At 39.2% G+C, this 16,244-nt stretch overlaps 1 protein-coding gene across 5 annotated transcripts in view; it reads left to right on the top strand.

Annotated features, from left to right (window-relative positions):
- SSBP2 (single stranded DNA binding protein 2) overlaps window positions 1-16,244 on the top strand; it is a 334,115-nt gene that overhangs the window by 108,834 nt on the left and 209,037 nt on the right. For all 5 annotated transcript variants that reach the window (XM_006143492.3, XM_006143490.3, XM_006143493.3 and 2 more), the window contains exon 3: window positions 7,436-7,497. In XM_006143492.3, the coding sequence (XP_006143554.1) occupies window positions 7,436-7,497 (62 nt within the window). The remainder of the gene's footprint in view (window positions 1-7,435; window positions 7,498-16,244) is intronic.

The following is a 16,244-nucleotide window of genomic DNA, read 5'->3' on the forward strand; positions in this document are numbered from 1 at the left end:
TCAGGCATAGGGCCAGCAGGTGGTGTGATAGTTAAGGCACTGGACACATGGCCAACTGCAGTTTGAGCCCCGAACCCAGTAGCTTGAGAATAATGTCAGATGCATGTGTATCCATGCCTAAAATCCTAAGAGGAGAATGAACGAGAAGGCAATGTGGCATGGCCATCCTCCCCTGCGGGGAGTGAGTTCTTACTTAACCTTCTTCTGTCTCTCTCCAGTGAGCACATGTACCCTATGGCAAAAATATAAAAAAAGTTTTCTTTTTCTTTGACCAGCATTTTTTTCTGTCTTGTATGGTTGCTGCTACTGCTTCCTTCTTCCTTCTAATTTCTGTACATATATGAGCCATATGGACATATACACTCTCAGTATCTGTCACTTGTGTGAATCACAGTCCTCCTCCACCTTTTGCTGTTACCCTGACCATCTAACGACTCCAACTCTGATCCGGCATGTTAGTAGGTTCTCTGGAGTCTTCTCCAGTATTTTTGAGCCTTGTCGGGATGCTCAGGCTTCTCTGCTATAATTTCTTGCTCCTGTTGACTATTACAGCCTCACTCTTTTCCCTCTTACGGTGTATTCCTTTTTGTCTTCATGAAGTTTTTGGTTTCCCTTATAACTACACAAGGGCACTATAACTCATTGCCCTTATAAATAAAAGAGTTCTCCTACTGATGATTAGGGGTGACTGAAAACATTAAGCATGTATAGTAAAGGCACCACATTTACTACTATTAGATACAGTGAAGCTCAAGTTCTCTGGTCTTGCCACAAGGAATTTTCCACTGTTTTTCATTTGCCTTCCATCTTGGTGACTCCTTGCAACCTCCCCCATGGTCTCTTTTTTCTGAATTTCCCCTCCCAAATTTCCCCTCCCAAACTTTTTGAAAGATTATTTTTAACCTCCTAAATTCTCATTATATAGAATATCTAGTATTTGCTTTCCTTTATGCTATCCTTTACTTTTACACCATTCCTAGGGCTTCTGGTTTTTTGGAGTCAAAAGTAATACAAATGAAAAATAATAAAAAGAAAAGATTTGTTAAGTTTCTCCAATAAAAGGTAGTCCTTTTTAAGAGAACTTCTTTCTTCCCTCTTTAGCAAACCACTGTCCAGTGAAATGTTGTGATTGTGGAAATGATCTCTAATCTGTACTGTCTTGTCAGGGCAGTGCTATTCACTGTGACTGTTGTCCACCTGAAATGTGACATGTGGCATGTGCAACTGAGGTGCGTTCAGTTCATTTTAAATTACATAGCCACATAGAAACATTGGATTTCTTGTTAACAGCACAGTTTTAGGCAACCTGCCTCACAGTGCAATCAGATTTTGCAACAGCTAATGGCTTTCATTTTAAAAATTAAAATGTAAACATTTTTACCCACTCTAATTTTTTAAACATTTAGTTTAGTGTAAAGCTATACCTATACTTCTACACCTGGAAAATTTTAAAGAATTATGGTGGATAGGAGGTTATAGCTAAAAAAATAAGAGTTTTCAGAAATTTTGTCTGTAAACAAACTTACATACACATGCTCTTAATACAGGGTCTAGTTTGATCATTTCATAGTATTAATTTTAAAAATTTTGCTAACATTCAAAAAGTATGAGAGGATTTAGGAAGACTGAAAAATTTAGAATCCGTAAGTCTTTTTTGTTGTTGTTGTTGTTGTTAAGATTTTTGTCGCAGGGTGTGTGTGCTCTCTGGAGAGACAGGGAAAGTGAGAAATCATGCCCCCCAGAGGGAATGGTCACGCTGCATCCCTCTGCATTCTCCTCTTGAGATTTTGGGCATGCGTGCACAATCCTGGTGTGATTTTTTTAAGCCGCTTAGTCCAGGACTAAAACTGCGGTCAGCCATGTGGGATCCAGCGCCTTAACCACTGTGCTACCTGCTGGCCCCAGAAAACCATGTCTTTTTATTTTTAAAGAATTATTTAACTTTAACAAATCACGGTCAGCCATTTCCGAACCCAGTGCCTAAGCCACCATGCCACCTGCTGTTCCCTAAGAACCCATATGTCTTTTTTTTTTTTTTTTTAATAGGTTTTTGCTATAGGGCGCGTGCGCTCGCCAGACAGACAGAGAAAGCCATAGAGACAGAAAGAGAGAAATCACCCCCCCAGGGGGGAATCCCTTCTCCTCCATTCTCCTCTCAGGATCTTGGGCATGCACGCACATGCGCCCAGGGTGAGTTTTAAGCCACCGGGTCTGGGACGCGAACCGCGGTCGACTACGTGGGAGTCCAGCGACATAGCCATTATGCTAACTGCTGGCTCCCAGAACCCATATGTCTTAAACCTGCTGCTGTGCTGTTGGAGTGCTGTTTATGTCAGTCTGGACCTGCCAAAGAGCTCTCACATGGACAAGGCTAGAATCTCTAGAAAGGTATTGCTCATATTCACACTGCCTCACCCCTGCTGTGCTGCTCCTTGCTGCTCCCTGCTGTGCAGCAGCCAGCATTTGCTTTATTTTGAGAGCCAGAGGCAGGAAGCTTCTCTTCTTCCTCCTGCCTTTTGATCTCTCCTGCTAGTGTCTCCTAGTGGCAGAACTTATGAGTAATTATGCTGGTGGATAAGGAGGCTAAGAATTTTCAGGATCTCAGCCCCAAGTGTAGAGTAGAAAAGTTGATATGGTGCTGAGAGATAATAGGTAAGTGACCAGTATACCTTGCCAGAAACAAATAACGATAAAAAATTAAGCAAGTGTGTGTGTGTGTGTGTGTGTGTGTGTACCTACCTTTATATGTTCATGTGTGTGTGAGGGCATCATTTTTTATGTACACAAATGTTATTTTATTATACAAACTGTTCTGTGCTTGGAGTTTTGTTTCACTTGTAAGATTTTGGAATATTGGTTCATGCAATGTCATGATTCCCTTTTAATACTCATAGAGTATTTCATTCTGTGCAATGCGCTACAGTGTATTTCACCAGCCTTTCATGAAGGACATTAGGTTGTTTCCATTCTTTTTTAATAACAAACAGTACTTCAATGAAAATTGATTTTTATGTGTATACAATTTTGCATAAATTTCTAGAAGAAGGTATCAGATAATTTCTGATTTATTATTATACTACAAGGCATATTTTACTTTTGTCAATATATCTTTTGTTCATGATTCAATGTTGGTTGTAGAAATTTTAAATTTTAAAATTAAAATTAAATTTAAAATTTAATTCAATTTTGTGTAGAAATGCTGAAATGCTAGGTTGTATAATAGACACATAAAATCATAGACAGAGTCCTGGAATGTAGACTATGGCAGTAGGAATTGGCCTTGAAATTTTTCTGAAAGTTATATATAACTAGTCAAATGAAGGAAGAAGGAAGTGGATATTTAAATGGCAAAGAACCTTAGAATTAGGGGAGTACAAATTAGGGTTGAGATAATGGAAGAAGGATAAACAGAATAAAGAGAAATGTTAGCATAGACGCCATCCTAGTACCTGAGGAATCCTGAAGCCTGCGAGACTCAGTAAAATAGAAAATACCTATTCATAAATAGCAAAAAAAAATGTTGCTAAAATGTGGACATTTAGGAGTATTTTCTGACCATTAATCAGCACTACCCATTCATAAATACTTGTTTACTTTTTAAAAAATTACATAAAAGAACACAACTTTAAAATGAAAGTCCTTCTGTACCTTTTTCCAGATATTAGTTGTTAAGTTTGGTGTGGTTTCTTTAATATACACACACTCAAATGCATATACATTTATGCAAACTATTTTCTTTTTCCAATAGAAAAGGTTTTATAATATACTTACTGTTTCCTAACCATCTAAATCTCCACCTTGAGAAACTAAGAACAGGATCTTATTTATCTATATAGATAAAGATATATAGATATACATATCATCCTTTTAAATGATTGACACTTGTGTAGCATATAAGTGCCAGAATTATTTTATATTTAATAAATGTTTCTCATATTATTTATAATTTTTCTTTTTTTTTTTCTTTTTACAATGGTACAGTGACTATTGTTTAGTTTTCTGTTTTACTTTTTTTGAGCATGCTTTCACTATGGAAACATATTTCTATGTAGAACTATTTCTTCTTTGGAACTACCTAAAGCATAGCTTTAAGTATTGCTCACTCGGGGGGACCAGCAGTTAGCGTAATGGCTATGTCGCTGGACTCCCACGTAGTCGACCGTGGTTCGAGTCCCGGACCTGGTGACTTAAACTCACACCGGGCGCATGTGCGTGCATGCCCAAGATCCCGAGAGGAGAATGGAGGAGAAGGGATTGTGGCATGGCCATCCCCTTTGGGGGGTGATTTCTCACTTTCTATCTCTCTGTCTCTCTCTGTCTGGTGAGCGCACGCGCCCTGTAGCAAAAACTTCTTCAAAAAAATTTTAAAAAAAGTATTGCTCACTCGGTAATGATAAAAGAATGGCTTCTGTGTTAACTTCAGTCTCATGGACTGAAGTTCCAGATGCTTAGACACAGACTTGCAATTTAAAGTGAGAAAGATGATCTCTATACACTATAGTGAAAAATATAATGATGATGAAAGTGATGGTGTTTGTAAAGCATTTTGAGTTTCTCCAAGAAATAAGAGCATGTAATTTTGTTTAAAATACAGGTGGGCCTAGCCACAGTAGTGTGTGTTGGACGCAGTTGGCAGACTGAGGCCACGTTGGAGGCCTTGTTTGATTGCTAGCCAGCTCACCTTGAAAAACCTGGTGTTGTGGCATGCACCTGTAGTCCCAGTCACTCAGAAGTCGGAGGCAGGTGGACTGAGACACAGAGTGAGACTCCCACAAACATGCACACACACCACAAACACAAGCACCACAAAGTGAAATAAAATACAAACAGATTACCTTCGGACGTCCTTTCATAAAAGCTGTATAGATAGCTTCTCAGTACTTTATCTCCTGTAATACTCAGTGACTGACTGTGGAGGTTGTGGAAGTGCAAGGGAGACTGCTCAGTAACTGATGCGGTGTTGTGGGGTTCATTAGACTGTGAGGCTAATTCCGCCTCCAGCACATCCTGGCACTGAGACCTAGTTATGCTGCTTTCACTCCTCTGTAAGTCATCTCTCATTTTTCTTCTTTTAACTGAAAATAATACATATCTCTGTTTTATTTCACGATCAAGCCATATAAAGCAAGATGAACTGAAATGAAATTTAAGGACACTACTTTGAAAAACTTGCTCTTCGTATGGTTAGTTTGGTTCCAGTGGTTTAGGAATATTGGTGTGGCTGGGTCACGTTTGTGAAGGCCCGTTCTTATGGACTTGTAAGAAGACATCAACCAGTAGGCCAGAAAGTGATGTGGTGGTTATGGCAGCTGGATCCCACATGGCCAACTGTGAGTCCCAGACCTGGCGGCATAACCACCATGCCACTTGCCCACCTCTGTGCTACTACTTAGAGGAGTTCTCATTAGAATCTAGTGTATATAACAAATTTGGGATTATTGTTTGTATTTAGTCTTTCTAACTTCAGGTTGATTAATTCCTGGAATTTCTCCTTCTAGTTTTTCTATTCTTTTTCTTTTTTTCTTCCTTTTTTTTTTTTTGGAGAGGTTTTTGCTATAGGGCACATGGGCTCTCCAGAAAGAGAGAGAGAGACTGAGAGACAGAAAGCAAGAAATCACTCACCAGGGGGGATGGCCACGCCACAATCCCTTCTCCTCTCGGGATCTTGGGCACGCACGCACATGCACCTGGCATGAATTTAAGCCACTAGGTCCGGACTCAAACAGCAATCGACCACATGGGAGTCCAGTGACATAGCCATTATGCCATCTGCTGGTCCCACTTTTTTTTTTTTTTTTTTTAAATCCTATTAGGATAAGCATAACTAACTTCTGTAGAAGATGATGGAAAGAATTTCTTTTATTTTTCTGAAGTCTATACATAATTATAGTTATTCCTTCTTAATAATGTTAAAGGCCTATAAGCATATTTTGCTGATTAGAGTATTGTTAAATAATTTTTATTATTTAAACTAAATAACTATGACATGTACATAGAAATTATTTTCAAAACGTTTCTGGATCACCTTATTTCTAACTGTAACTACAATGTTTTCCTGCTCTAACTCCCTTCACTGCTTTATTTTTCTCCATAACAACTGTCATCTTCTAATGCAAACATAATTTACTTTGTGTGTGTGTGTGTGTGTGTGTGTGTGTGTGTTGGGGGAGATTGCTTATGGTATGTCTTGCCTACTAAAGTATAATCTCCCTGAAGAAAAGGATTTTTACCTTTTATGTTTGCTGCTATCCATTGCTTACAAAAGGAACCATATAGAGGGCCAGATGTAGAAGAGGACACTGTGAGGCAATCCCATGTGAGAAGGTTTCCTGTTAGGGTCAGAAACCTCCCTATGCCAGAAACACACTTGCCCATGATCCTGTGGGGCCTGTTGTTTGGTTGACATGACTATGTTGGGAGTGATGTCTCTCTGTATGTGTCTGTCTCTTGCTCAGGGACAAACTAAATAAACTTTAAAAAGAAAAAGACACCATGTAAGTACCTGCCAAGATTTCTGACATCTAATCTAAATTTACTTTATAAAAGGATTTATCAAAAATTTTTCATTTTTGAGAGATACTGACCTTATTTTAAATTTTTATTATAGCGAATCCTAACTCATCTAAATTATAAATTGTTAAGTTAATATCACCATCTTTTTTTAGCTCTTATTTTATGAAAGACGCCCTCCTTCTCTCAAATCCTTCAAATAAAATCAATGAAATCATTCATTTAAAAATTCAATCTTTAAGGTAAATTTAGAGTCTACAGGTTAAGCCCAACCTCTTGCAGATTTCTGGGTCGTCGATGATAACTGATTTTTTTAAAGGTTTAATTTTATTTATTATCATTATCATTATTATTATTTTTAAAGAACTTCTGAGGAGAGGCATTGCCTGACTGTGCTGCTGTTGCTGAGGGCATGACGAGACTGGGTCTGATGGTGTTGGAGGAAGCCAGAATGGGATGAGCAGCTGCTGTTGGGAATGACATGACAAGAACAAGCTAATAGGATGCCAGCCCAGTCCCCTGTTCCTACTTCCAGTCTCCCTTTAGAGTCTCTCTTAGCTTACGGGACCAAACAGGAAATCATTTAATGAAAGATAAGGGTAGTGTGCGGATCCCTAGCCTCAGCATCTTAAAAGAGCACAGAAAGATGGATTTAGAGCTAAGAGACAAGAGCTTAATAAAAGGCACAGTGGGAAGCAAATTCAGGATAATAATGGTGACATCTTCTCTCCTAGACTAATTCAGTTCATAAATCACTATGCAAAATGAATACTTGTAAAACATGAGTAAAGAATAATATGGAAATAATTAAAAATTAAATATTACCTACCATAGTATTTTAAATGGAAAAATAGGCTTTATTTATAATATGTGTGGGAAAAAGTACTATTAGGAAAATACTTACTATTTCTTTTATTCATTTTAGATAAGATGGGAAAAAAACATCACATTGGGAGAACCGCCAGGATTTTTACATTCATGGTGGTGGTAAGTATTTTTCTTATTACTAGATTAATAATGCATTCTTATAGGCCTGCCTTATACCTGTTTATGATTTCATGCTTCCCTTTTAATCTTTTTCATTTTTCAAATTGTTTTCTGAAAGGTAGTACTTAAAAAAAATCCTCAAAACATGTCTTAGTGTTACTTAACCAACCTATAGATACTACTATTGAGCCCAGCTGGAACTGGAACCAGTAAGTGGACTCTCCAACTGTGAGTACAGTTCTGTATTAGTTGGATCAGGGTACCGTAAGAAAATACCACAACAGGGTGGTGTAAACAAAATACATGAAAACACATTTGTTTTCTCATAGTCCTCGGGGAAGTTTAAGATCAAGTTGCAGCACTGTCAGTTTCTGGTGAAAGCTCTTAGCTGTGCTTGTGACAGTCACTTTTTTTTTTTTTCTTTGAAAGTTTGGTTTTTACCATAGAGCATGTACACTTGCTGAGAGACAGAGAAAGATAGACAGAGGGAAAGTGAGAAATCACCCCCTGCCCTCCCAGGAGAATGGCCTAGCCACAATCCCTTCTTCTCTATTCTCTCTTCTTAGGATTTTAGGCACATAACCACATGCATTTCATAATTTTCAAGCCACCAGATCTGGGGTTCAAACTGTGGTCAGTCATGTGGGAGTCTAGTGCCTTCACCACCATGCCACCTGCTGGCCCCAAAAGTCACTTTCTTACTGTATCCATATATGGCAGTGGGGAGAGAATGAGGAAACTTTGTGTTTCTCTTCTTATAAGAGCACTAATCCCATCTTGAGGAACCTACCCTCAGGACTTCATCATCGAAATCTAATTATCTCTCAGAGGCCCCAGCTCTGAATGCTCTCACACTGGAGGTTAGGACATCACCATACAGATTTGGGAGGGAATGCCATTCCTTTCTCATCTTGCAGTGGCAAATGAGGCTGACACTTTTACTTAGCTCTCTTGAGCTTTTTATGTCTTTATGTTTCTTTTTATTTCTGCCCTATGTTAGAGGTGTCTTAAAGTTTCATTTACTTAAGAGGCTCTGAGCAACTTTCTCTATGAAAACCTAGTGGACAGAATTTATTGCGTCTGACAACAAATATTGAGTGCCTAGTACTGAGTGTGCCAGTTGCTATGCTGAGGTACTATGGACATACCAATAAATTAAACAGATGCAAATCACTACCATCTTGCTGATGACAATTTATTGGGGAAAACAACTAAATAAGCAGTGAGAAAAAGTACTTTATGGAAGATATGTAGTGTGTGATGTAGGCACATACCAAGTACAGTTCATCTAGAGGAACCGGTATTTAAGCCAGGACCTTAAGTATGTATTAGAGTTGGCTAGGGAGACATGGGGAGACACATGTGTGTTCTGGATAGATCGTACCATGTGTGCAGACCTAGAGTGAGAGGCAGAGGGAGAGGAAGAGTATGACATATAGGAAGAGTAGGAGGAATTTCAATATGCTGGAAGTAAAGGTGATAGAGTAGGGATGAGGCTGAGTTAGTAAATTGGAAGCTTACATTTAGTTCTAAAGACAATACAGTGCAGCTAACTTTTTATTTATTTTTGTTTTCCCTTTTTTATTGTGTATTTTTTAGGATTTTGCCATAGGGCATGTGTGATCTCCAGAGAGAAACAGAGAGATGTAAAGTGAGAAATCACTGCCCCCCAGGGGGGAAGGTCACATTGCAGTCCCTTCTCTTCCATGCTTCTCTCAGAATTTTGGCCACACATGCACACACATGCACCCAGAGTGATTTTCAAGCCACCAGGTCCAGGACTCCAACCACAGTCGGCCATGTGAGAGTCCACCACCTAAACCACAGTTCCATCTGCTGGGCCCACAGCTAACTTCTTAAGCAGGGGAGTATTAATGTCAGTCTCCAGAGGAACAAAATCATCCTCGTAGCAAGTCATAATCGATAGAACAGGACTAAGCCCCAAGCAGAGAAGCACTTAGAAGACTGTTGCGATAAGGGGTAGAGAGAGACTGGTTACTTGAACTAGTGTATAATCAGTGGGCAGGCAGAGAAGTGGTAGGATTTGAAGGATGTAGGTCTTGAAGTAATTAGCAGAATTTGGTGAAGAGTTTAGCTTGTTAGGATGTTGAAACTGAGCTGCACACCATCCAAGTGGAAATGTTGGGGAGATGAGTGAATGGTGCTGCCCTTCACTTGTGTGAGGAGAGAACTAGGCCTTACAGAACCTTGCAACATTCACATTTAAGAATGAGGAGGGAAGAGGGGGTTACAGAGGAGACAGAGACCATGCTGAAGAAATAGGAGGAATGTACAGTTCTCACAGAAACCAAGAGTTTTGAGGAGGAGGAAGAAATGTCAGTAGTATTGACTATGGCTGGAAGGTCAAGTGATAGAGATGAATATGTCCCTTGATGACTTTGACGAACTGAGCAATGGGCTAGGAAGCAAGAATCTTCTGGATTGAGAAGTTACTGGGAATTTAGGAAATGGGAAATTATGGATATAGTCCATTTCTTTCAGAAAGTTCAGTTGTGATGAGGAATAAGGAGTATTGTAGATTCGAGAGAAAATTTTCTCATTTTAGATGGGAGAGAAATGGATGGGTTTCATGTTTATAAGGAGACAGTAGAAAGGCAGAGGTTGAAGATACAGAGAGAGGGGATAATTAGTATATAAAACTCTCAAGAAAGCCAGGGAGATGGGGATCTAAAGCATGAGTGTTGGTAACTCAGAGAGAAAAGACCGTCTTTGCCAGTGTGGTGAGAGGAGATGCAGGGATGTTTGTAGATTTGATGGTAAGACATTCACTTCTTCTTTCAGTGCCTTTTGTTTTCTATGCTAAAGTAGGATATGAGGTCTTCTGCTGAGGGTATTTGAGGTAGTGGTGATGGTGGTAGTTAATTTTTAGAAAAATGAAGAATAATGTTAAAAACTTTTTGAGATAATTTTATATAGACCCAGAGAGAACTGACTAGGCATACACACAAAAATTCCCCTGTAGTTTAAGGCTTAGTTAATATTAGAGCTTACAAATTCATGTGGCACCAATATGTCCATGTATGGGACTTTGTAGCAGGAATTGGCAGTCCAGGTATTTGCACGGACAAGCTAGACATGCATACACGCACACATACACGTACACACATATACACACATACACATGTATATTTTGCATTTCTTCTCTTAGAAGCATTTCCTGTTTAGTGTCATGTATACTTACCTGTCAGCATCTTCTTTAAAAGAAAAATCAAAAGCTCTCTTCTAGTGCCATGCACATGGCTTCCTTGGTACGTTATTTAATGCTCTCCTCTTTTTAATCTCACTCCTGAATGCATGCTTTACTAGAAGTCCTGTGGTGAATGGAACCACATTTGGTCAGTTGTGGTTGTGGGTTTCCCCTGTTTGTCTCCTGTATGTATGGCAGGAACAGGTGCAGAGCTTTGGTTCAGAGTTGTTCCTGTATTTGGAACAACGGTTCATTACAGTTAAGCACCATCATTGTGCAGAGTGGGTTAAGACTGGTTTTTAAAATAATATAAAAGTAAAATTCTTTTCATATAGTTTTGTAGGTTTGATACCTAGATCTAGACTATAAAAAACGTGTATTCTGAATGTAATTGAGTCTCCTCAGCTGTTGATATCCTTACATTTTGTATGTTTCCTGCCAGCTTTACAGAGTGGCATAAGATCCTTTTAGGAGCCTTTCCCAATTGGATCAGTGGCTTAGCAAGGTTAGGAATTTAACAGTTTCTCATTGTAGCATTAATTTATTTTCTTGTACTTATTTCTCTTTCACTCTCTTTCTTATGAACTTAACCTATTCCCATACTGTAGATAGTTGATAGTGAACTGAATTTAAAGCTTTTTGAGGCTGCTAGACTTCAGCTTTTCTTTCTAAACTACCAGAAAGTGCAGCTCTCAAATCTGCCATTGCTCTTCCCTTTTCTGTGCTTCTAATATTCAGGGGAGCCCTTCCTCTGTGGCTTTGGTATTTTAAGTAACTTGTACTTAGTTGGAGATAGCAAATACATGATAAATAATGGGCATATAAATGTTTTTAGACCTTATTTATTTAAACTAATATGGAAGATATTTAGGTAAAGTATTTTTAATGTTTATAGTTTTCTGCCCTAAAATTACTAACATACATTTTGAGATGCCTACTTCATATATGCTATGATTCTTAACAATTTTGAAGTCTTGGGGTTCTTTTGAGAACTGATGAAAGCTGTGAATCCTCTTTTCCAGAAAAAAATGCCCAGATCCTAAGCTTCCTAATCATTGTATGTTATCAGTTACTGTGGACTTTAAATCTAGCAAATGCCTGTCCTTTTTGTCTTTTACTCTGTTGTACTAGGCTTTATCATCTGTGCTCTAGGTTAGGGATTCAGGACTATAATAGTCATAATAACATAATAATACCTTCCTAAATTGACCAGGAAAGCAATTGCTGCTGTTGAGGTCTAGATGATGACGATAACACGTATCCCTCAAGCACTAACTGCTTGCTCACTTGGTCAAAAGAACAGTCCATGCTAGATAGACCAGTTATAATTTTATGACTTTTCACTTCTATTTTGTATAAATATTTGAAATTGGAGTTGTCTTGTTATTTAAGTCTCTCTACCAAATATTTACAAAGTGCAAAACTATGTTGTCCTCAAGGAAACCAACAATAGGAGAGAAAAGTATTATAACCAGCATGTGTGGAATATAATCGCACACTAACGCTAACGTGTGAGCATATTCAGCTTGGGAGAGTTATTTGAGTGAGAGAAAGGTATTTGGGGTGAGGAATATTTTGTATAAAATCTTGAAAGGGACCAACAGTTAGCGTAATGGCTATGTTGATGGATTCCCATGTGGTCAACCGCGGTTTGTGTCCTGGACCCAGTATCTTTAAACTTACGCTGGGCACGTGTGAGTGCATGCCCAAGATCCCAAGAGGAGGAGAAGGGACTGTGGCGTGGCCATCTCCCCTGGAGAGTGATTTCTTGCTTTCTGTCTGTCTCTCTCTGTCTTTCTGGCGAGCATACGTACTCTATAGCAAAAACCTCCTCAAAAAAAAGAAAAAAAGATCTTGAAAGAGATGATCATGTATGCAAGGGATGACTGAAAGCTTGGGCCAGTTGATCTGGAGGTGCAGTACTAAGAAATGATAGAATAACAAAAGCAAGGACCAGAATCTGGAGTCCTGATGAGCGTCAAAGATTTCAGATTATAGTCCCAAGATTTTAAACAAAGTGCAGGACACGATTAGATTTCTCCCTTTAGATACTCCCTGGCATCAACATATAGATGGAGCAGAGGGCTGAGAACAGAGGCAGTTACTAGGCAATCGTTAATGTCCAGTTGAAAGATGCTAGGGTGAGAGATCCCAGATACCCATATGTCAAACAGTTTGGAGGTGAATAAAGGAGGCTCCCAAGTTTTATATTTGGATGAGGAATGGACGGTAATATTATTGACCGAGACTGAAGAAATACAGAGAGTGCAGCAGACTTCAGAGAGAAAACCATGATTTACCTTGAATGCATTAAATTTTGAGATGCCCAATGGAAAGTCAGAGATCTGGGCCTGTCACTCTGAGATAGGTATGTAATGGTTTGGGATTTACCAGCACAAACCAAGCTGTAGGTGAGGAGTGTTTAGAGACAGAACTGCCCAGTGTAATGAGTAAAAACAGGGCCTGGGTTTGGAGCCCTGGGAGAAATCAGTGTTTAAGCATGGGTAAATGAAGAGGAGCCTCAAAAGTAGGTGGACAGGAAGGAGAGTAACCAGGAGGGGAAAGTGTATGAGCACCAGGAATGGCATTCACAGTAGAGAGCATTCAATAGTTCAATTCAAATTCCTCAGCAAGTGTAAGTTTAAAAAACAAAACAAAACCCTAAATTTTTCCTGTATTGGAAGTTAAGGTGGACTTTGGTGGTATTGGGGAGAACAATTTCGGAAGAATGGTGAGAGTGAAATTGAGAAGACCTGGGACCAGCAGTTAGCATAATGGCTATGTCGCTGGACTCCCACATAGTCAATGGCGGTTCGATTCTCAGACCCGGTGGCTTAAACTCACACTGGGCGCATGTGCGTGTGTGCCCAAGATCCCAAGAGGAGAATGGAGGAGAAGGGATTGCGGCATGGCCATCCCCCCGAGGGGTGATTTCTCTCTTTCTGTCTCTCTGTCTGTCTCTGTCTGTCTGGCGAGTGCACGTGCCCTATAGCAAAAAAAACAAAAACAAAACAAAACATAAAACAACCAAACAAACAAATAAAAACCTCTCCAAAAGAAAAAAAAAAGAAATTGAAAAGAAATCGAGTTACATCCACTGTAACTCATTTTCCTGCTTAAGGGTTACTGAAGGAGTTGAAGTTTGTGAGGACGTATGTTGTGATTTGAAAATTAAACACAGAAGAACTTTAACAGTTTTTGTTTTAAAAATAGAATTGATTTGAGCTTGTATATGTACTGAGGTGAAAATTTGGTAAGAAGAGTGGGAGAGATTGAAAGTGTATGAAAGTGACACGTGCACACATAAGCAGGGTACACTTCAGGAGAGATGAATGGTAAAAGGCTTTTGAAGGAAGGGTCTTTCGGCCTTTGGAATGGAATAGAGAGAAGTATGTGCTTTTACTTGCTGGAGCTCTTCCCTGGTCTCTAATGGGATCTCCCTGGTCTTCTCTTTTTTCTTTATCAGTGTGCGCCATGCCTGGTGCTACATAGTAGTTCCCATGCCCAGTTTATTTATTACCTTTACCTGGATCAAATTGCCTTTGAAAACTCACTTCTTGTTTCTATTCTTTAATACATGTTCCCAACTTTTCCATTAATTTCAGAAATAAAGATGCCAAGAAACTCTTCCTCTGAGGTTAATGTCTTTTCAACTTGTACACTTTAAAAATACAGGCTTTTTAAAAACTTCCTATTTGAAGTTTTACTTGGCTAGCCGTGGTAGTGCATTAGTAACACAATGCTCTGTGATGCTGAAGCCAGTGGTAAGATCCTAGGTTTGTGCCCTGGGGTGTCTCTGTATGTGCTGGTTGTGTGCAAAGATCTGTATGATTTTGGCTGGCCAGGAGTGGGGGTGGTGGGGGTGGATCACAATGTGAAAACCTTTTTGAGAATCTTCAAATCTGTCTTCTTTCTGTCTCTCTCTGATGGAAGCAAAACATAAATCTTTTAAAAATAGTATAAATTCAATTGCAGAAAACATGACTTTTTTTTTTTTTTTTGAGAGGTTTTTGCTATAGGGCACATGCGCTCGCCAGAGAGACAGAGACAGACAGAGAGACAGAAAGTCAGAAATCACGCCCCAGGGGTATGGACATGCCACAATCCCTTCTCCTCCATTATTCTCTTGGGATCTTGGCCACGCACACACATGCACCTGGTGTGAGTTTAAGCCACTGGGTCTGGGACTCGAACCACAGTCGACTACATGGCAGTTCAGCGACATAGCCATTACACTAACTGCTGGTCCCAACATGACTCATTTTAATATACTTCTTATTTTTAAATTTTATTTTTTATTTAATTAAAGAGAAAGAGAGGGAAAGTGAGAACTTAACCCCTAGTGGGGATGGCCACACCATAATCACTTCAACTTTATTCCCCTCTCAAGATTTTGGGGACACATGCACATGTGTCTGGCATGCTTTCATGCTTTTAGGGACTTGAACCATACAGTTGGCTATGTGGGATCCAGCCACCTTAACCACCATGCAACTGGCTGGTCCTTATTTTTATTTAACAAAATAAAATTATAAAACTTTAAAAATAACTTCAGACACATATGCTTATATCCTGAAATTAAATATATATATAACATTGTAGAGAAAATAAATGGATAGGTGATCATGAGAAGCCAGCTTCTTTCATCTGGTAGTAGGAATCAAATCTTGCAGTACACTAGCACTCTGATGATTTTGGAATCTGATAGATGACATTAGTTATAGCCAAGAATAACCAGGAAACAAATAGCATTGGAGTTAGTCAGCTGGCTCTCTAGAATGGTATCATATTTACAATTGGCTGGTTGGTTCTTATTCTTCTTGTATAGCTTGCCTATGATAGGTATTATATAATTTATTTTTTTTCTTTTTTTTTGAGAGATTTTCGCTATAGGGTGTGTGCGCTCGCCAGACAGACAGAGAGAGACAGAGAGACAGAAAGCAAGAAATCACCCCCCAGGGGGGATGGTCACACCGCAATCCCTTCTCCTCCATTCTCCTCTCGGGATCTTGGGCATGCATACACACGTGCCCGGCGTGAGTTTTAAGCCACCGGGTCCGGGACGCGAACCGTGGTCAACTACATGGGAGTCCAACGACATAGCCATTACGCTAACTGCTGGTTCCCAAATTTATTTGAATTGAGTTAAACTTAGCATCATATCAGTGTAGGTGACAATTAGGATAGGAGTAGGAGGATCAAGATGAGAAGGGAAGAAAAGTATTCACAAGGGAAAGCAAAGAGTTGGTTTGACTATAGAGAAAAAACAAACTAGTCTGGGATGTGGAGTAGAGAGGAAAACTTGGTGGGGAGAAACATTGTAAGGATTGGAAAGGGAAGTGAGGCAAATTTAATTAATAAGAAAATGTTTTTCTGGGTGCATGATCTTCTGTGAAACATTTTTAGAATATATTTTTGTATTTATATTTCTTTTTTCTTGAGAGCTTCTTCTTATTTTTTTTAATTTGCTATATGGCATATGTGCTCACCAGAGACAAGAGAGAAGGGGAAAATTAAAAAGCAAGCCACAAGTTCTGGT

Source organism: Tupaia chinensis, unplaced genomic scaffold, assembly GCF_000334495.1.
Source record: "Tupaia chinensis unplaced genomic scaffold, TupChi_1.0 Scaffold000099_1, whole genome shotgun sequence".
Lineage (NCBI taxonomy): Eukaryota > Metazoa > Chordata > Mammalia > Scandentia > Tupaiidae > Tupaia > Tupaia belangeri.